General features: G+C 39.6%; 1 protein-coding gene across 7 annotated transcripts in view; it reads right to left on the bottom strand.

Moving 5' to 3' along the window:
- PXK (PX domain containing serine/threonine kinase like) overlaps positions 1-21,068 on the bottom strand; it is a 32,395-nt gene that overhangs the window by 863 nt on the left and 10,464 nt on the right. The window contains exons 4-19 of one of the 7 annotated variants that reach the window (XM_053953467.1): positions 18,244-18,430; positions 16,277-16,354; positions 16,027-16,100; positions 15,117-15,191; positions 14,189-14,293; positions 13,928-14,029; positions 13,114-13,275; positions 11,718-11,835; positions 11,294-11,372; positions 9,171-9,219; positions 8,336-8,413; positions 7,836-7,922; positions 7,124-7,193; positions 6,173-6,232; positions 2,876-2,910; positions 2,524-2,606 (exon numbers count right to left, since the gene is read on the bottom strand). In XM_053953467.1, coding sequence (XP_053809442.1) covers positions 2,894-2,910; positions 6,173-6,232; positions 7,124-7,193; positions 7,836-7,922; positions 8,336-8,413; positions 9,171-9,219; positions 11,294-11,372; positions 11,718-11,835; positions 13,114-13,275; positions 13,928-14,029; positions 14,189-14,293; positions 15,117-15,191; positions 16,027-16,100; positions 16,277-16,354; positions 18,244-18,430 — 1,341 coding nt within the window. In that variant the 3' untranslated portion in view covers positions 2,524-2,606; positions 2,876-2,893. Of the gene's footprint in view, positions 1-2,523; positions 2,607-2,875; positions 2,911-6,172; positions 6,236-7,123; positions 7,194-7,835; positions 7,923-8,335; positions 8,414-9,170; positions 9,220-11,293; positions 11,373-11,717; positions 11,836-13,113; positions 13,276-13,927; positions 14,030-14,188; positions 14,294-15,116; positions 15,192-16,026; positions 16,101-16,276; positions 16,355-18,243; positions 18,431-21,068 lie in introns of those variants that run through there. The other 6 variants (XM_053953465.1, XM_053953464.1, XM_053953463.1 and 3 more) reach the window with 6 other exon arrangements.

The raw sequence follows: 21,068 nt of genomic DNA on the forward strand, positions 1-21,068 counted from the left end.
TGTTCTTACTTACATAACTCACTTGACATTCCTATGAATGAAGAGCCACATCACTGTAGTATCTGTGATGACCATTTCGCTTGGCCAGATTATACTTCTGTTTTACAGTACTAACTGCAGATAGAGTTTTCTGGAAGTGTTTTACACTTCCAAAGTTCTGTTTGACTTTCTCCAAATATGTTGTAACACATGGTTGTTTTGACAGACTAAATGAATCACAGCACTGTCACACACACTCCAGCCTGCCTCTCCTGTTTGCAGCAGCCACCTTTGTACTCTGTCCCTTGCTCTCTACACCAGCCACTTTCTGCTTCACACGCAACCCCAGCCTCCACATCCTGACTCCCTGAGAAGCCAGAGCTCACAGTGGAACATGAAGCTGGTCCAGCAATGAGGGCCTGCATGGAGCTGTTTCCTGGCAGTTCAGATCCAGGCAAGTGGCTTCCCTCATTTACCCCAGGCACTCTCCCAAGCACCCTGATCTTGTGCAGCTCTGCTGCTGCACACTGCAGCATCACTGCTACGCAAGTCAAATAATAATGGGCCTATCTTGTCTCATATTTTGGAAGGAGTAAGGGCATCATTATTAATATCCTGGTACTACTCAGCAGCAAATCTGAACTCTATCATCTAGATCATGGGTTATGCCATAGGAAGACTGAAGAGTCAAATGACACCTATTAACACTTGCTTCCAGTAGCTCTGACGAGGAATATACTGGTAAGTAGCAAGAACTGTGATACTGGGCAAGGTAAAACAACATTAAGGCAACCAAGAGACTGTTGTTCCTGAAGTAGAACTGCTTGGTAGAAGTGAGTAAATTCAAGTAATTATGTAACATTGTGCCACTCAGACTCAAAAGGGATTTGATGAAGGATAAAGCTCAACTACAGAAAAAAAGCAGACAAAAGTTCTCTGTGCTCCATTTGTCTCTCAATTCCTCATCAACAATTGTTTTTAGACTAACAAGTAACAGTAAAAACAGAACTGCTGTTATTAAAACAAGCAGTTATACTAGATGAAAGACATAATTCAAAACTCTCTCATTTTCTTTCCATACCAGTCTTTGAAGAAAGACTTTTCCCATACAAGAGCAAGCTCAAAATGCAGAGTATTCACGATAAGCATTCAGTTTTGCCAGTGTACATTTATATGTGCCATGATTGTAGCACTTCCAGCTCTTCAGGAGAAATTCTCATTGGCATGAAAGCCTTTTGTGAAAACAATGAGCTCATCTGCGCTCTCTTCCCTTCCAGAGGACATACTCAAGTCCTAATAGAAATACCAGAGATCAACGGAAACAATGTAACCTGCCTGTTGCATGTAGATCAACTGCTTTCTGAAGTAACCAAAACATTACACCATGGCAGCACAAACTGAAATAAATTGCATACTGGGGCCTTCTAACTTACACAAATCTGCTTTTTACACTTGCCAGAGATGTACATCAATTTACTGTTAGAAATACTGACAAAACATTCCCAGCATTAGAGTCCTGCTTCTCTCATGGATGGAGGTCAGGAAAGAAAAACTTGGCCAAAGGAAGAACAAGACCAAGAACAGTCCAAGTACCCATTACTGGTTGATGTGCTCAGGGCAGGGCCCCGCAGGACTGGTGCACCAGCCTACCTCCAGATAGATCATGTAAACTGCTGTGAAAGCACCAAGAGCACAAAAGAAATGGCATCAAAGAGATGCAAGAACTGCAGAAACAAAGACAAGATTTTTGTCTGGAACTGCAAGGTGAGGCTGAAAGAGACTATGCAAGTAGTTGTACAAGATGCAATAGGGAATGACCATGAAAGCAGTAGCCAGGGAATGCAAATACAGTGGTAACGTGGTGAAAGAAGGCACATGTTTGACACACAGAGGGCAAAAAAGACACAAAATGCTTGGATCACTAAGTATTAGTAGCCAAGATTCCACGTGTTATCTTCAAATTTTGGTCTGGTTATTTTACAAGAGTAGAAAAGACAGGGAAGTGGGGGCAGAGATCACCTTTCTTCCTGGAAAATTATTAAATTCCTCAGGATTCACTATTATTGAAATTGAGCTGGTGACAACATCATGTAGTTAAACTCTTGGGAAACTGGTAACAGAGAATTACACCCTTACACTTGAGCTCTGCTGTGAGACATAAATACATGCAGGGTTCAGAATGGCATCTCACTAGCTATGAGCATGACATACTGAACCTGTTAATTAAGACCATGATTCAAAAATCTTCAAATCCATTCACTTCAGTTAGGTCATCAACACCAAGCTGTCCTTCCCTTCTTGACACGAGTGGTGCAAAAGAAATCTTAGTTCACACACATGCATTCATATACATTTACATCTACAGATGAAATTGTTCTGGCCTACAGTGAAATATTTTCCTGTATTTTACTAGAAAAAACATTTGAAACAAGTGCTTAGCTATCATTAGGCCCTTCCAATACATATGTTGAAAGACGTTGCCTGCAAACACACATTTTATTCATTCATGCAGTTTTAAGAATAAAACACTCAAACAAGAACTTACCAAGGGTTTTTACAGGGACATTTTTGTTAAAAGAGTGTGTTAAAAGGAATAGGAAGTAAATCAGATGCTGTAAACTTGATGCCTGAATTGAAACAAAAACTTAATTATGAATTTAAAGTGACAGCAATTGTGCAAACAGCATTAAAAACTTGGCTGAGAATGGAATGTGAACAAAGAAAATATTTTTAGTGATAGTTTTTAAAGATGCTGTATTTCAATAAAAGAATCTGTAAGAACATTCAGATTTTTTCCTTCTATTCCCTCCCAATACTAAGCAACTTCAAGATTTGCATCCAACTTTCCCATTCAGAAACAGAGCATCTTTAAAGAGATAAATCAGCTTTAGCTTACTTTTCTGAAAATTCACGTTCAAAATGATGCATGCTCTATTGAAGACAGCAGAGAAAGAGAGAGGACACAAGTTAATCATCCAGTTCTCGTGTCAAAGTAAGAAAAACAGATACTGTTAGCTGAAAAGTTAGTACAGAAGTCAATACATTCTTACTCACTGACAAATATGAGGACAGCAGATTGACTATTTCATATTACATTTACAATACTTCATTCAATTCTGAAAAATTAACCACAATTTTCCATGCTCTAAGCATTATTATCCTTGACCAACAAATACAACATACATGCTTTCAGTTGCACATGCCATAATTCAAGCTCTACAGGATTAAAGTGCATTTAGAGAGATTTAGAAAGAAATCTGCAGGAAGATTAGCCACAGAAGACGAAATCCATTCAGTTCAAGAAACACTTCCTGCTGTATTGACATGTGTATTCACACTTGTGGTCAGAGACACTCAGGAAAAGCACTTCCTAAAGCATTCCAACTGTTTTACAGGAAGGTGAGGGGCAGGAAACATGCACCATATGGCTGCCAATGAAACATATGCCATACTGAAGGATTCAGAACAACTGGCACAGAAAAAGATTGTTAAGTACAATTCTTTCACTATTCCTGCAGGGAAGTCCAGAGAAGCAAAAGTGACACTCTCCAAATTTTTCTCTGTTGAAAGATCTTGCTGTATCTTACGGGCTTATTTGAGTAAGAAAATATTCAGTGAAATTTTAAATAACCCATACCACACTGTTCTGCACCCCTTCTGATCCTAGCCACTGCTCACAGCCACAAAGAAAATGAACAGATTTTCACAGCAGAAGCAAAGAATTGTAGGGGGAAAAAAAGAACCACACTGGGAAAATGTCAGAAACACAGGATGTTACATTAGAGTCACTTGCATGATCTAACAATGTATTTCAAATATGTTATTTAGCCAAGTACCTGCAACACCACCAGCCCAAAACGTTCTCACCAATGAGAACAGCCCACGAGAGCCTACATCTCCAGAGGCAACTTTCCCCTCAGAGCTGGCCACGCTCTCAGTCCTACAGCTGCAGCTGCCATAAGACAGCGGAAGCCAACCATAGTTTTATTCCTCAGTCTGTTTTCCATCGACTCTCCCAAGCACTCTGCTGCAAGCCAAGCCTCACAGGGCCTTTGTTCAGAGACAAAGAACCTCTCAACACGTGAGAAACCCCCTGCATGAGGTTCCTTCCCCAGGGCATGTCAGCCTGGAGCCCGTTCCCCTTTGCTCAGTGTATCTCTCTCTTTACAAACCCACACTATGTATGACTAGTTACAGGCCAGGATGAGAGCAAAAGCCTCTCTTGAGGGCACTTTTTCCCCATCTGCCTTAGTTTTGTTGTGGTATTGTATCAGCAGGATGCTTTGAGAGGCCCCAGTTCTAGCACAGCCATACCAAACCAGACAGACAGACTGAAAGCCTCAATGCCTTTTTTAGAATCATCTCACCACACTGACACCCATGAGCAATTTTGGTACAGAGGTAAATATCCTTAGTAAGTACAAGGAAATCAGAAGAGAGAAATGCAAGCTACAGATGCATCACTTGTCACAAACAAGGTCCTACCATGGGACCAGTGTGTCTTTCCTCAAGGCAGTAAGAGCAGATTTGCTTAGAACAGCTAAAACTACAACACTGCTGGTGAAAAAAAATCTAGTTTTCTCTCAGAACTAATATCTGAAATTTCTTCTACGAATTCTACTCACAAAAGCATTCCTGAAAATGTAACACTTGGCTTTACATCTCATAAACAGCATCCAAGCCATCGGCTCACTAAGGCACCTCCCAGAGTGAGGATGGGTACAAGCACCATGTCAGACAGGGCTGATCCCCACAAATCATCAGGAGCACACTGCCACAAGATGACCAACAAACACACTGTGACAATATGGATTGAACTGAGACAAGCTTTGAGCACCAACCCGAGCTATTTTGATCCACATCTGCACATAAACCTGCATCTCATGCTTAAAACTTGAAAAAGCTTTCAACCAAGTTCCAACAAGTCCAAGTCAGAACATAACTAAACAGTAGTTTTATAGGGGGAAAAAATGCTTTCTAAACATCTGTCCATTTTGGAGCCACGTTTCAGCTATATCCTTATGGAAGCCCTGGCAGAACTGGCAACAAATTCTCCAGATCACAGTCAGTGCATCCAGAGAATAGCACTGTCACTGTGCTACACAGTAACAGTCATTAGCTTGTTTAGGCTAACTGGGAGAAGTTAGTTCCTACAATACACACTTCTCATGCCCTCAACTTGAAGGAGAAATTACTAATTTGAATTTCAGCATGACTGATTTGAATTACATCACACAGACTGCAGTGTCCTTTGAAAGACTATCCACAGCAAAGATAAATTTGATTGCATTGCTTTGGTTAATGACTTGTGATGTGGAGAAAGTTCCTGGGACTAGAAATCCTATGGCAAGAGTCACCATAAAAAATGGCAGTGCCATGGGCTGCTTCCCCTCTAGAGATGTATTCTGTTAACATCTTTTGTTATTAACATTGGCCAGTGCTCCTCTTTCAGACTGAAGCATATCCACTACTGCTCAATATTCAGATTTGTAATTAAACTTTCAGAGCATTTCTATTGCCCACTCAAGCAGATTCTTCACCACTTCCCACCCCTGTCTTAAACATTAGCAAAACTCTCTGCACAGCCACCCAGTAAACTGAAAAACAGAAGTGGCCAAAAATAATAAAGACACTATTCTTAACCCAAATCAGTCTTATTTCTAGATTTGTTTCTACAGACTCTACTGGGTTATCAATGGAGTGCAGCAGAACTGGGGAGATTTATGAAGCTTAAGCCACCAAATTTGCCACACCTAAAATTCCTGAAAATAAATCACAGAAGTACAGGAATAAAAAGAACAAAGAAACAAGGGATGAACAAGCAGTATTTCAGAGTCAACAGACCACTAACACCAGAACAAATGCATACTGCAACATAAGCCCCAAAAAATGCCTGGAAAGTTGCAATGTGAGTAGGCCTGGAGTAATACAGACTTCCAAGCAAGTACCCCCTGGGTAAATCATATCATGTGTATCTCAGAAAGGTTATAGTTACAAAATAGGTTCTCTGTGACCTCAAAAGAGAGCACATGCCCACACTCAGGCTGCCACAAGGTAACTGACATCTCGGTGTTCCATCCTTGCAAACCATCATCTCTTGATCATCCTTGGGAATAACACCACCACTGAGGGGCAGAGGGGGATAAAAAAACAACATACAGAAGATAAAAACTGTAATGATTCTTGAACATACCTGCTGTGGAGGGCGGAGTGGGGGATGATGGAGATGTTAAAGGGGAACTCGCCCCAGAGCCTGCTGAATAAAACAACAGTCAAGTAACTACAGCTGTGACATGGCAGTTCAACACAGACAAGACAGATTGCTGGAAGCAGGACAACTTTATTGACTGAAAATCCAATCCTGTTTCCACATCTTAGGAAATATACTATTCATAGCAACAGTGGCTTTACAGTAGAGAGTATGAGAGAAGCCCCAAAGACATAGGAAATGCACTCAATATTTCTCAGTGGGAAACATTTCTGTTGCTTAGGCTGTTGGAGTACAGCATACAAATTCTGTTCACCTTAAGAGTTGTGTCAATGCGTGGGTGGCACCCCATCTTTCCTAAGTGATGATTTTCAGTCAGTTGCTGTACTCCACAACAAGCTGCTTTTGGACACATTTTAGCCAAGCAAATAACTCTGGTAATCTGTTCATTCCATAGTACCAACCACACCTTTTAACTAAATGAAAATTTGTCAAAGGCTCTGTTGTTTTAAAATTTGGCTCTGAAGCAGCAATTTAACACATAATTTTCTCATTCATCTTAACACCTTACTATGTAATACAGACCACCAGAAAGTCTCCCTGAAGACTGCATTATTTAATGGCCCAAGTAATGGATGTTGTTGTTATTCAACTCAAATATCAAACAGAATTAAGAGACTGATAATTTTTTTGAGGAATGGGGCACAGAAGAGAGGAGACATTACTTTAAATTAGGCAGCTGAAAATATAACATTGACAATATTTTTAAGCCCTCAATTTTACTTATCATTAAATACCCAAAACAGTGGTACCAGACTCTGGTAGTCAAATATATAAAGTGCTGGTAATCCCAAATCTTTTCAGAGAGAAGATGACAGTAATAACAAAAAAAACTGACACAGCTGTGTAGAAGCAAATTCCTCTCTCTGTAGTTACCTGAGTTATTTGAGTTGCTGTATTTGGCTGAGTGTTCTTCCCCACTTTCATTGGCAGAGCGCTTTGACTTCTTTAAAAAGTAGCAGAGGAAATGGAAAATAGGAATGAATAATTACTTCTATGGCAAGAATTGGACTGACACACAGATTTGTAACAGCCATCCACTGTATCACACAATGTTTTTCAATACTCAGCATCCCCTTCCCCACACCCAGCACACGCTGACGTGGTTACAAGAGCAGCGAGGCTGTTTTGTGCTCAAATAACTCTGGCCAGGCCCCAGGGAACTCCAGTGCCCTCTGACCACAAGGGAAAGGAAGGAAACTGACACACACATCCCTCCCCAGAAAAGACAAGGAAAGCAGACAGTGCTGCAGGCTCCAACACCTCCCCAGGGAGTGGGACAGAGCAGAGCAGCCCATCTGGGTATGAGCTGTTAACCAAGACTGGTCTCATACAGCAACCTCAAACAGGTTGCACCAATCTGCAAGCCAGCTACCACTGTAACTTCAATTTTTTAGTAAATCTATTCCTTAGCTAAAGAAGTGAAAACAACCAGGAAGTAATGCAGAAAAACACAGGAAGGAGTAGAGTCATGTACGGATGGCTAAACCTGTGCATGGTAAACATTTCAAAAAGAAACACATCTTTTTCTGTGGGAGAAACCTATTTAAAGATTACTTTAAATTAAAAAAACCTATTTAAAGCTTACTTTTCGTGCCAAGATCTTCCTTTTCTTTTTTTCTTCTTCAGAGCCATGATGAGATTGAGCTCTTGTCAGCCTCCTGTGCTGGTGAATCTGCAAAATTAAGGAAAAAATAGAGAAAGATCATAGTAAGATCTCAAATGTTTGAAAACAATGTTTGGGGTACAAGAAAACACACTGTAGTCACTCTGTATGTTTGGATTTCCTTTTTCGTTTCTAGTTTTTCCTTTACTGTTTCTGGTAGAGGATGGAGACTTGTACTGAAGTTAAAATGATCCTCTAACTTGGGAGCCACTACCTGTGAAACTGCACCTCTTAAAACAGTGAAACGCCATACAGTTAACAGCTGTTACACAACTCCTCAGATTGCATTTTTGGGAAAGCAAATCTGCTGGTGAAAGCCTTTATTACTCAAAATCACTTTTGAGTAAAAACTCACTTTCTGCATGTAAAAGTGACAAGAGGAAATGAAATGTCTGTAGGAAATAAAGAAATGTAGACATTACCAATTTCTGTTCTTCTGTTAATCGCTTTTCTATGCATTCCTTGGAGATTTTCAATGCCTCTTTTAGCTTAGTAGGAATCTAATACAGAATGGGGAACAAAATCATAGCACAAAATGTGATAAAAGAAAGCACACCTTCATGATCAAAACTCACCATACATCTGATGACATTTCTCATCTAAAGCCCCAAGATGTGACACTATTCCTTTAGTGAAGCAGAAAAGAAGACTCTAGATGCATGTTTTTCTACTCCAAATCTAGCAAATCTAGATCAGCAGGGACAAAGAAACACCAAACCCTGGAAGGGATACTCTAAAGGCAAGGACAGATAACTACTTTGAGACTCCAGTCACATCCCTAAATTCCTATGAAGCTGACAACACAAGACACAGGGCACAAGTCCTCCAGGAGAAGCACCCTGGGGCAGCTCCCCAGTGGGACCAGAGGTGCCCCTGAAATGCCCTAGTGCTGGAGCTGTCAGCAAGATGGTCTCAGGTAGCAAAACTGGCTTCCACAAGTGCTTGCAATGTGTTTCCTCTCACTGCAAGGGACCTGCAGGGCTCAGAGCCTCTGCTCAGACAGAGCATCACCATCAGTCACACAAATGAGCTCCAGTTCAGCAGCTGCTCGTGAACACCCCTGGGTCACATCGTGCTCCCCTCCAAGGGGTGGCACAAAGTTCTCAGGGACAGTGTGGCAAAGGAATGCAAACACTGATGGCAACAGCCATAGAGGCAAATAAAGCCAGCTCTCCTCAACCCCCTCTGTCAATCAATGTGTAGCTACCCACATCCTGGCACTTCCACAAACATCAGCAAATCAATATTGAACTCTACCTTAAACTGTGGTTTCTCTGAGTTTGTTAGCAGGACGTCACTGAATAATCTGTAAGTTGGTAAGGAAAAAGAAAAAGAGAAATATTATTCCCAAGAGACAGGCAAAACTGGAATGAGAATACTATTGGTACTGTTCACTTAAACCCCTCTTTCTCCTTTTGCTTCTCTGTCCTCAACCCTTGGCCACAGATTTCTATGTACTGCTTTTTATTTTCTGAGCACTGCTGTAAGATTAGCAGCACCCAACCCTCAGAATGTAGTCGCTATTATGGCTGAGAAAACTGGTTTGTGAGAGCTATTTTGAAAGTTGATAGAACATGTACACTTATCAAAGGTAGAGAAAGGATCCCCCCAAAAAAGAATACCTTTTCCGTAAAAGTATATGGATTCTTTATTAAAAAAAAATCCAGGGATTTTGTTTTAAATTTCACCTAAGCAAAATCATTGCTCTTGTTAAAAAACTTCTCTTAGTACAACCCTTGTCTTAGAATTAACAAGGAACGTGTGAAAGATCAAGTGAACTTAACATTTGAAAATATCTGCATTCTTGCCTGTCCTCTACAAAAGGCAACTAAAGCAAATATTGTAATATTTTTGCTCTCCCCTCTATGGTATCAGCAGAAACACCATAAATGATTAATCCTTTTCCATTCAAAACAAAGACACTAGAGGGCAATGGTAGTCTGAAAATAAACTGGTTAGTCCATTTCAAGATACTTTGTCCTGGAGAACATACTAGAGAGACCTCAATCCTGGCTGCAAGACAAGTATTTTTGAGTTGCTGTTCACTATGGAAAATTATCACAGGCTTATACTAGAGAAAATGAATTCACATCTAGAATCAAGTTAATTCATGAGAATGAAAAATTCAGAAATAAAGCGAATTTCAAAATACTTCAAAAATCCATGAAAGTTCATCCTTGCTTACAGGACTTTCTGACCCTTTCAGATTACATGTTCTTCTGGTTATAATAAATATATATATTTAGATTATATTAATTGCTTTAAATTAAATTAATTGCATTGCATATCTGTGTAGAACACTTTTGTAACTGATATGAAAATATCTAACATATCAAATGCAGCTGGGCATAGATTGTTTATTCAACATTAAACACCTGCATATTTCTGTATTCACAGAGTTTTCCTATAGTGTTTCTACCCTGCTTACATTGTTCTCTTTACCTCACACTTTAAAAAGCAGAGGAGGGGAGGAGAAGAAGGAATTGAAGGCTGCAGTGACTCTTCCCAACCAAGAAATCTGAACCTCAGAGCAGGCTCTAAATGCACTGCAATCTGTGCTGTAAGATCAGACCCAGATTTAGGTATGGACAATCTGCCATTGAGGAGGCCCCAGCTACAGCATCTCACATTAAGAAATAATAAAAGAACCTCCCACCAGAACTGTGGTTCCATGCTCAGCGTGCTGGTGACATGTCACAGCATGGGGACAGCAATTTCCCTGCAATGCTGTGCCCTAACAGCAGGCAGGGTGGCACTGCAGACAGGGGTGGTCCCCACTCAGTGGCACACAGACAGTGCTCCTTTTCTGCATCCTGGCCGTGCCCCCATGCCTGCCCTCATCCCTTCACTGCATACTTGAAGGGCAGCCTGTAAGGAAATTTATTCTGTCTATGCTTCAGAGAATCCATAAGCCAGCCCTGCAAGAAACCGCACAGAACTTCCATACTACATTTCAGACCCAGAGCAGGTCTAAATGTCACTGCTGAGCAAAGCAAGAGATGCCAGTCCTAAGTGAACTGATAGCAAAATCTTCTGAAGTAGGTCAAGGGAACATGCAAAAAGACTCCTTATTCTAAATCCTTTAAATCAATCTGTACATGATCTCAATCATGCTTGCATTACTTGAATGTCTAGATTAATTCAAACCATGCTAAATAAAGTGCATATGTAACAGCTCCAACACACCGAGAGGCAAAGGAATGTTAAATACACATATTAACAAGGGATGGGTTCTGTAAAGCCTATCAAGCTTCACTTGGGACACATCCCCCAGAACAAGGAGCAAATCTTTCTAAAGAGGAACAAGAGCAGAAAGTTTCTTCCTCCTAAAAGAATTAAAAACATTGCTATGAATATAAAACAAGTCAAACAGGACTTACGGCATCTGTAAGAGCCGTGAGACAGTTGGCATCCCATTCTTCAGAGCTTCACAAGTCAGAATGGACTCCAACACTGACACTACCAAAGAAAGAGTAAGAATGAACACATTTTTGCACAGCAGGACAGCAAATGATTTAGAATGAACGTTTGGCACTGCTGTGTGATGCTCCCCTAAGTACTGCATCAACCCAGCAGTGATGAAGCTCTGTGGCATGTGGTTTTTATTATAGCATTACTATTACACATAGAAGCTTTTCAAGAATGTTAGACATGAGGCAAGGGAATCCAGGCATCTCATTACTTGCTAAACACTGCTTTATCACGCAGCTAAAAAAGTTTTATTCATACACTACATGTATTTGATGAAAGTCTAAGAGTGTACCCAGGCAGCTGTGACTGAGATGTTCTGCACTGCATACTAACCAACAAACACTGATGGAGCAGGGGGGAAGCTCTCCACTGGAATTGTGTCTGGAGGTCTCCCATAGGTCATTTCATATAGTAAGTGTCCAAAGCAATGAACATCAACACCCTCTAAAGTCTGTGGGGGAACAAAGAAATAAAACCACACCTTGTTAGTTCTTCATAGCCAGTTAACCCAGTGATCTTGCATGTGAAGATAGAAAAGAGGAACCATCAAGGCAGTTCCTAACCACAACCATTTCCCTGCATAACTGTAGCTCAGATGAAATCTTCATGCTACAAGCTACAGCAGCCTCTGTTGTCTTTTTGTACAAGATGGTACAAATGGGAGAGCAGTGTAGTCATGTTCTGTAAAAATGTGTGAAGTAGTAAACTCTTGACAAAGCAGTTTAGACACCTATACAGCAACAAAAGTCCCAACCAAGCACACTTTCCTAGCTAAGTCAAACAGCAAAGAATGAGATTCATAAAATGACCAGCTGTCACTTTACAGGGAAGTAGATAAAAAGATGGGAAAAAAATGCATACCAAACAAACCTAGGAGAGTCTCTTTTGCTCCTCCTTAGCTTTGTGCAAGCTGTACATACATACTGAGCTCCCAGACAGCGTATTTCCAAGATTTCTGAATCATGTTTAAGCAGAAGAGGCTCCTCTTACAGTAAGAAGCTTTGATGGCACTGACAGATTTGGACTAACCATGAACTTGTGATCATTTCTTTGACAACACAGTAGAACTTGTTTAGCAAGGTCAGCAAGCAGCTCTCTCATGATGCTGCACTGAATTTATTACAATCAGAGACTAAAGGCAGGGAATGATGTTGCTGCAACAAGGCAAATTTGTTTTCATATTTTTGCAGTTAGATAAATATTTTGCTTTGCAAGCCTGCAGTCAAACAGACACCCCTCAAACAAATAAAAATAACCTTTGAATAGCTAGAATCTGCAAGCATCTGAACAGTTTTCACAGTCTTCACCAAAGACAAGGCTGATTACTGCTCCCAGCTAAGCACAAGTAAATAGCTGTGCTCACTGTACAGACACACAAGTGAAACCACAGTAGGCAATATGCAAATTCCTATCAAATACAGACCAGAGTGGAAAGAGATCTTACAACAATTTCACCTTACCTCTATTTGTGCTGGCACTGTTGTCATAAAAACACTCACCTGCACTCCCCCTCTACTTGCGTACCTTTGGCCTCAGCCTCACTCCAGTGTGCTGCAACAGAACTGCTGTGCAGCCAGACAGTGATTTGGAGGAAGCAAAGAGCAATTGGATGGAGCAAAGCTCAGATTAAAAAAAAGGGGCTTGAGAGAGGTTTTTTTCATTCTAGTCAGCTCTCCACAAACAAAGGTTGAGAATAAAGACTTGCATGAATTCCTTGTCTGAACCTTACATTAATTTTCCGAAACTGTGAAAAGTACGATCGATAAAATGATGGAAGTCCCAACAAGGAATTTTCTAGATCCAGTAACTTGCAGGTATCCCCATCCAGCATCACATTGGCAGAGTGAAGATGGCCATAAGGAAATCCTTTCTCATGGAGGAATTTTAATACCTGAAAAAAATTGAATAGAGAAGCACTATCACAAGATGCCCTGATGATCTCAAGATTGTAAGATCATCAGCTTAAATGCTGCAATACTAAAGCAGACACATAATAAATGAGGCCCTCATTTGGAATGCTCACTCAACTTGATCTTCTATCTACATCCTCTTTGGCTGACTATTCATTCCCATTTCACTGGTAGCACTTTTCACAAAACAAGTATTTGATGCTGATCCTCAAAGCAGGCTTATGGACACCTCCCAAAGAGATCTGGAAACTAAAATTTAAAATTCTACTGAATATGATAGTTTGAATAAAAGAAAAATTTTAAAACACACTAACAACCATGAATTTATGGCACATGTTCTGCAGGCTATGAGTTACTTCTTTCCCTTTTTACACAAGGAACAGACTATATTATCACCTCTCTCCCATTTAAGCTCTACACATACTAACTGCATTTTTTTGGGGGGGTCATAAATGGTCTCACACAAATATATCTAAATTTAACTCAGCAGCCTATCTCAATTTCCATTTAGCTTTGAATTCTGATGATGATATAAGCTTGTGTATTCAAAAGTTTGTCCACTTTCTGTAGTTAGACCAGCTGGCCTCCAAAATAATAAATCAAAAAAGCTGGTAAATAAAGAAAAAAAATTACCTCTAATATTTGCCTTCCATATGTTTTTATTTGCTGAAGTTCAAGACCTTGAATTTTTTTAGGATTGCAATACTTCTTCAGGAATGGGTCTTTTGGCTTTGCCTTTAAAAGAAACACACGAATCAAGTTATCATGCCCAGAAAAGTCATTATTTTTCTTAATTTGCTTAGCAATTGATGGCAAACACTTTTATAAAACACATGTATTGTCATTCCAGCATATGTTCTGCCATTTGACTTGGGGGTAGGGGGAAGATGTTACCTTATAAATAAGGTCCTTTAGTGTCCCTTTTTCACTGAATGGTCTAATAACCAGCGCTGAAGATTCGTTGGCAGTGGCAAAAGTGATTTTGTAAATATAGGGATGCTAACAAAAGAAGAAACTGTAGGTAAATTTTAGATGATGGATTTTTAAAATCATTTGTGTTCAATTCACAAGTAAGAAAATATCATTCTGAATTGTATATTTAAAGTAGTAAATTGGATTCTGTCAGTGACAAGGAATAACTCAAGTTATTCAGTCTTAACCTGGAGTAAATGCAAAGAAAACTTCACGAAGACATTATTCAATTAACATACAAATTAAAAACAAAAAAAAACTTGTTTCAGCCAGTCTTTCACATGCTTAACAGCCTTAAAGAGAGACTCCAGAGACTCCTTTTGGAGTCAAATGCCAGTTTTTTAGGCAGAGATGTCTACTGGATTTATAATGTGGCATTTCACAGGAGCTTAAATAGTACACCCACCATTGCAGCTCTATTAAGATGCTCCTGTCTTGAGTCCAAAGAACTGAAAAAATAACAATACTTGTTCCAGTGCCTCATCCACTGCTGCCTGAGAATATCCCAGCTCATGGATTAGCAATTACACTTAAACAGCACTATCCTAACAGCCTGAAGGTGTTGAGGAGATTAAATAAAAGCTCATGATCTCACAGTACTGCACAAGAAGAAAAAAATCAAATCAACCACAACACTGAATCTCCTTTAATAATCCTGCAGGATTATTACTTGTGCTGAGAACATGTTACCTCATAGTATATGGGAAATATAATTAAAAGGTTTGCAAACCTTTAATGGAAGCAACTCTAAAATTACAAACTATGCCAACTAGGCTACATGTGCTTTTCCAAGATCAGTCCTTGACACATACTTTCATGCTAGCACAATTTAAAAATCTTCAGTACTCACAGAACAGGAAGAAAGAAGTTTCACAGCATACTGTAAGTCTCTGTCAGACAAGTATTTATCAGGGCCAAGATCAGCCTAGAAGTAAACAGGATAAGAATGGCATAATAATACATGTTGCATTCCATACAGAAAATGTGATCAGTGTTCTACCCTGGCATATTAGGACACATGTTTGAAGGTATATTTTGAAGAGCAAGCAAGAAAATTACACATACAAAATGAAACATGAGGAAGCTGAATAAGGCCATACAAACATCCTGACCATAAATAAGTATTACAGCCTCTTTTCTCCCACAGACCTGACATGCATTGCTACCACTGAATGAACTTTGCCAACCCTAAACTGGGGGACTGTGTACATTAGGAACTGATAAGGCACCCTCTTCCTCTGCAGCAAGAAAAACTTCCCTCCTCCCACAGGTTTTAGTGACCTCTGCTCTCCAGTGAAGTCTCACAAACAGCTGTGCTCATACAACTAACAGGGCAGCACATTTCAGCACAGGAGCAAAAGCAACTCTCATTAAGGGAGCAATTCATGCCCCCCTCACCTATCAGTTTGTCAGTACAACTAAAGGTCTGAGTAGGAAAACCCATGACTTTAAAAAGATTCATCTCATTATTTTCAGTGAGCACATTTATATTATGGTCAACAGCCACATCATTACAAGTAAAGAATCCTGAGGTGCAGGTTTGGGAACAAATAACCAGGCACAGAAACTTCCAAACTGGATTTGCCACCAGAGGAAAGAAATACAAGAAATTCCACACCACACATCTACCTAAGGGCTTCCAAAGCTCTCTCAAAGCCTGAGCTCTTCCATCTCTCTCCCCATCACTCACACATGGCAGTCAAAATCAAACTTTGAGTGAAATTGGGAAAGACTTAAGAATGAAATTAAAGCATAGATACCCAGCTTAACACTAGCCGTTCCTTTGGTTGATTCTTAATTTTCATTAAGAAATATTTCTTACGTATTCGCCAACCTACAAAAAAAAGTAAAGAAAAAAGTCAGCAGGGGCTTTAATTAAACACAGCTAAATCACACAGCTTACAGGCAGGACAAGGTCTGTAAGCAAAGACAGTATTGGAACCTTAGGACAACTCTCAGAGTTGGGGAAAAAAAATCAGAGAAGTTTTCATGCACACATGCCCTTCTTACCTATATCTTTTAATGGTTCAACTACTTCCCACTTTGGCTCTGATCGGAAGAACATTGAAACATGCTGTAAGGCAATTTCTGGAAAGAAAAAAAGGAGACAAAGAGGGAGAAAAAGAAGAAAAAAAATTAAATTTTTTTAAGACACTGTATAATGTAATTATCCCCATATGAGGTAAGGTCCAATGCCAGAAGGAAGCCTTCAGGAATTCAGACTAAAAGTCAGCAAAATCAATTCAAAAGGAAATCAGATAAAAACACAGTTAGAAAGCATTTGCATTTTTAACCTGGTAATTCAAATGCAGAGAGAAAACAGAGAAAGCACTGCTTGGAATTCTTAGCTTACAATCTCCATTCTATCTGTACTGAATCTGCACTTCCAAGAGTAAATCACAGCTCAGATTTCCCACACTAGGTGTACACAACATTGGAACATCAAATGTTTCTGCTACATCTGTAAAAGTGCTTTTATCTCTTTGACATCCATCTATGTTGCTATTACTAATCGTAGTTTATGTAAACTAATTAGTTCTGTTTCACTATAGGTTATTGTGCCCTTTTCTGTGCAGGCAGAGGTATTTGGCCATCTATCAGGAGACTTCATACATTTTGAGGGCCAAGGGGGAGGACATCCATCTGGTTAGTGAATTCTCCCACAGCTGGGAACACAACTGGTTTATTCACGAAGTGACTTGAGGGGAAATCTCAATGAGAACTGGGGGGGAAGAAAGGGAATCATGCCAAGGGAATCATGGCATAGAAAAACCACAAAAAGGTAAGGATGCGATGATCTCTGTGTTGTATCTTCTTTCTTCAGACATATGCTAGAAAAAAATGTGTAATAAATATCTCTCTGCTCCAGTATTTAGGAAATGACAAACTGATGGTGTCTCTAAAGACCATAGGCAATGACGTGTGTCACCAGCTTCCCAGCAACTTGCAGGAAAAACAGTCTTGATGAAAGTGCTCAAAATTAACACAGACATCACAACGCCTCCTTGAGAATTTAAACTTGCTCAGCATTAGCCAGACAAACTGCATCCTTAAAGAGTTACTAATAATTTACAACTCCTGCACAGCTTATCATATTGGGAAATGTTCTTTGCACTTTGAAGCTGAAGACACAAGAATGTTACATAAAGGGAGGGAAAAAAAGACAAGTGAAAAGGAAGCAGTGAGTTCCTGCTTCAGTAGGCTCTGCTTCTAAGAAAACAAGCTCTGCATTTTGCAAAGAGTTGGTTTGCCTATGAATTAAATTTGTGGAGTGGGTTTCATCACTAAGAGGAAGTTTTTTCAGTCTGTAAGACAAATATTTATTGATATCCAATGGCTGAAGCTGCAGTAAGACAAATTCAAAGAATAAACAGTTAGTAATTAAGAAACTGATCACTGGGATATCATTTTAAGGAATGCAGTGACTTTCCAGTATCTGTGGGAAGAGAGTATCTGGCTTAGTCTAGCCTTGAAAAAGTACTCAACCTAGCTCAAACAATTAGTTCTAAATTAGGTCACACCCCAAAGCAAGGGTAGGAGCTGGACAAGATATCCACAATTCTTGAAAGATTCAGTGCTCAGAAAATGGGCTGTTTTAACAGAACTAAGCAAACAAACTTAACTCCACCTTACACTCTGACAGAAAAATTATTTCCCAAGAGCAACTCTTTTCATTTATTATGAATTATGAAAAGTAGATGTCACTCTCACCAACCCCTCTCCTCCAAGTTCTGCTTATACAGATCTTGACCCTCTTCACTCCTCTGTGAAATAATTCAAATATTTATGTTTGACAGCCCCAGCAGGATCCATGCACAGAGCTGGAGAAGCATTATCATAAATAATCACATGCACAATAGGATAATTTTGAAGATTGTTCCCCCTATGCTTCAGTGTAGATCCTGGCCAGCGTTCACAGAAGACACAGAGCACATGCTGAAGTCAAAGTGAAGCACAGTTTTGTATTTTTGACTTACCAGTGTAATTTACAGAATAGCTGTTTGGGTCCAAGAATTTCTTTACCAGTTCACAGTTAGACAGTATGTGATGGGTAGTAATCACATCCAGGTAGGCCTGGAGTCCCTTCTGTCTTTCAGCGATGAATTCACGTTCCATATTTCCAATCAACTTTTTTGGAGGAAGAGGTAGGCTTAGAGTTGAGATCTTAAGAAGAGAGGAAAAATTACTAACTTTGCTTGCAAAATGCCTCAAGGATATAAAACTAGCAACCCAGAAAGCAAAAGTTTCTCAGCAGCAAGCTAACTACTGGATAACTCTCTTTGTACTGTGTATGTACAAGCTTTTCTATTTTTCCTAAGCACTGTTATCAGAGTCAGATGACAGCTCACATCCCACTGTGAAGAGATTATTAAGTGGAACAACACTGAAAATACAAGGAGACAAATTTTTGCTAGTGAGTCATACATTTAAGATCCAAAACTTTCAGATACTTAATAGCTACAATTTTCAGCCAGATTCTTTCTATGACGTACTTCTGCCACAGCACAAAAACAATTCACACCTTACCGTTTTTTCTGGGTAAGATCTATGCTTTCTTATTTCATCAAGTGCAAATTAGTAACTTTCATCTGCCTCTATGTATAAATATGTAATTTCAAATACGGTGCAGATGTCCATTTTATCTTCTGAATTTGTTCCTGTACATTTTTTAAACATCTATATATCTTTCAACCCAGAAATAGTTGCAATCTACCAGGGGATGTATACTAATTGCATTATACTGACACAAGAGATCCAAAACTTAAGGGAAAAAAAATCAGAGAAATCCTTCAAAATAGGACAATGAAAAAAATTCAAAGCCTTGTGTAAATCAGATCAAAGAGATCATCTTTAGTGTTTAGATTCAATTACGTCATGTGAATTGCCAGAACACATTTTTCGTGTTGTTAACACATCGTTGTCCTGCAGATCAAAGCACCTGCCTTGGGTAAGCTGAATCCTCATGGGAGTTATCTTCAAGAATTGCATGTTGCAGGAATCAATTACACCAGATGCAATAACCTCATTTCTAAAGCAGAGTTCACCAGGGAGAAGACTGGGACTTCTGGTGTTTGAACAACTTTCATTTTAACTAGTGGAAAAAGTGGATTAGTTCAACAAATTGGGGCAGAAGGAGCATTCCCCTTCCTTTCTAGTTCTTTCATTTGAACACAGGAGTTGTCCTCTGCTAACTTTAGCACTTCTACTTCTCGTTTTCTGACTTCAAATTATGGACTGAAAAAGAACTATAACTATGTCTGAGTTACAGAAACTATTAATAAAAACCAGGAAAAAAAAACCCAAAAGCAACCATGTATCACTTACAGCCAGTAATTCACCAAATTAGTTTTAGCACCAGAGGCAAACAGAACTCTCTTTTGGCAGACCACTCATTTCAATTAAAAACTGAGTGTCTAAACAAGAGCTGAGTCCTTTTCTAGAATTACTCTCTTAAAAAGCATGTCAAATCATCATCACCTTTACCTTCTTGACCTGACAGCTAGCTACCACCAGAGAGAACCTGACTCTAATTCACAGGTTTTCCAACCACTATTATTCATTCTAAAACTTATAAATCAGACTTCTACTATTTTTCAACAGAAAGTAACATTCAGGCCCAGGTTTTTGTAGCAATCTGCCAAAACACACAGCACAGCACAGCAAGAACACTCCAGCACAGAAGAACACCTCACTGAGGGCCTGACCTTGCAAAGACCTCACATGCTTTCAGACACTGCTTCTCAGTGGCCCCAGCTCACCACTGGAGCCAGGATGGGCTTCGCCACGGAAGAACCTGGGAATTAACATTCTTATCTTCAAACCACAGCCTGCTCAGGAATGTCTGTTCAAAAGCTGCAATAAAATGCTTCACAAAAGCCAGATATCTTGCTGTGAATTCCAGTACTTCCAGTACCAGCACTTCACTTGACAAAAGAGAAGAATGATCTCCACTGATCTCTGTCAAATAAGTAAAGAGGAAAAAACGCAGAACCGACTGGAAGAAGCTTTTCAATCTGGTACAACTGAGAGTTCAAGGGAACCTGTCTTGAAACTTTCTGATACAAATCAGGGTCACATATATACACTTCATTTTTTTCCAAGGTATTTGGCAAGACTGCATTCCCTAGCCTAGACAATTTTGAAATTATCAATCCTTACTATATGTAGTACTAGATTAAGAACAGAAAATTTGCATTCCAACTCAACTGCAGCTGTGCTCAAACTCATCCACATAAACATACTGAGAGGTCAAGTGTGCCACAAAAACTTGGAGAACTTGGGCTTTACACCCAAAAGAAGCTCCAGCAGTTCTTCCAGCAGATCTTTAGCTTCGAAGGAAAAAGATTAGGGTTTGGTATCTTCTTATTTGTTTGGAGTTTTGTTTGTTTACTCTAATTTCAATATACACAAGATGAGAGCTTAAAGAGTTTTAAAGATGTCAAAGGACCTGAATATTGTGATGGAACATTGTTGCTTAGAGTTTTGGATGGAAACATCTGAGAAGTGTTGCGTTGCCTTAAAAGATGAGGAAAGTTCAGCTCCAGCATTACAAAGAGTAATTTATAAAAAACTCTGAAACAGTGGGAGAAAAGAGCCACTGGAGGAGACCAGCTGCTAAAGCACATGGCCTGCTAATTTAGCCACCCTCTTATATCCTCCCATTAAAGTTAGAGGTACATTTTGAGAATTCTTTTTAATGTTTTCCAGTCATCCAAGCAGCTGACATTTTTGTCCTGGATCTTAGTCTCTCTTGTTTCAAATTTCCCCTGTGTCCCACTCTGCAAAGTTGCTCTCAGATAAT

Source organism: Vidua chalybeata, chromosome 12 (assembly GCF_026979565.1).
Source record: "Vidua chalybeata isolate OUT-0048 chromosome 12, bVidCha1 merged haplotype, whole genome shotgun sequence".
NCBI lineage: Eukaryota > Metazoa > Chordata > Aves > Passeriformes > Viduidae > Vidua > Vidua chalybeata.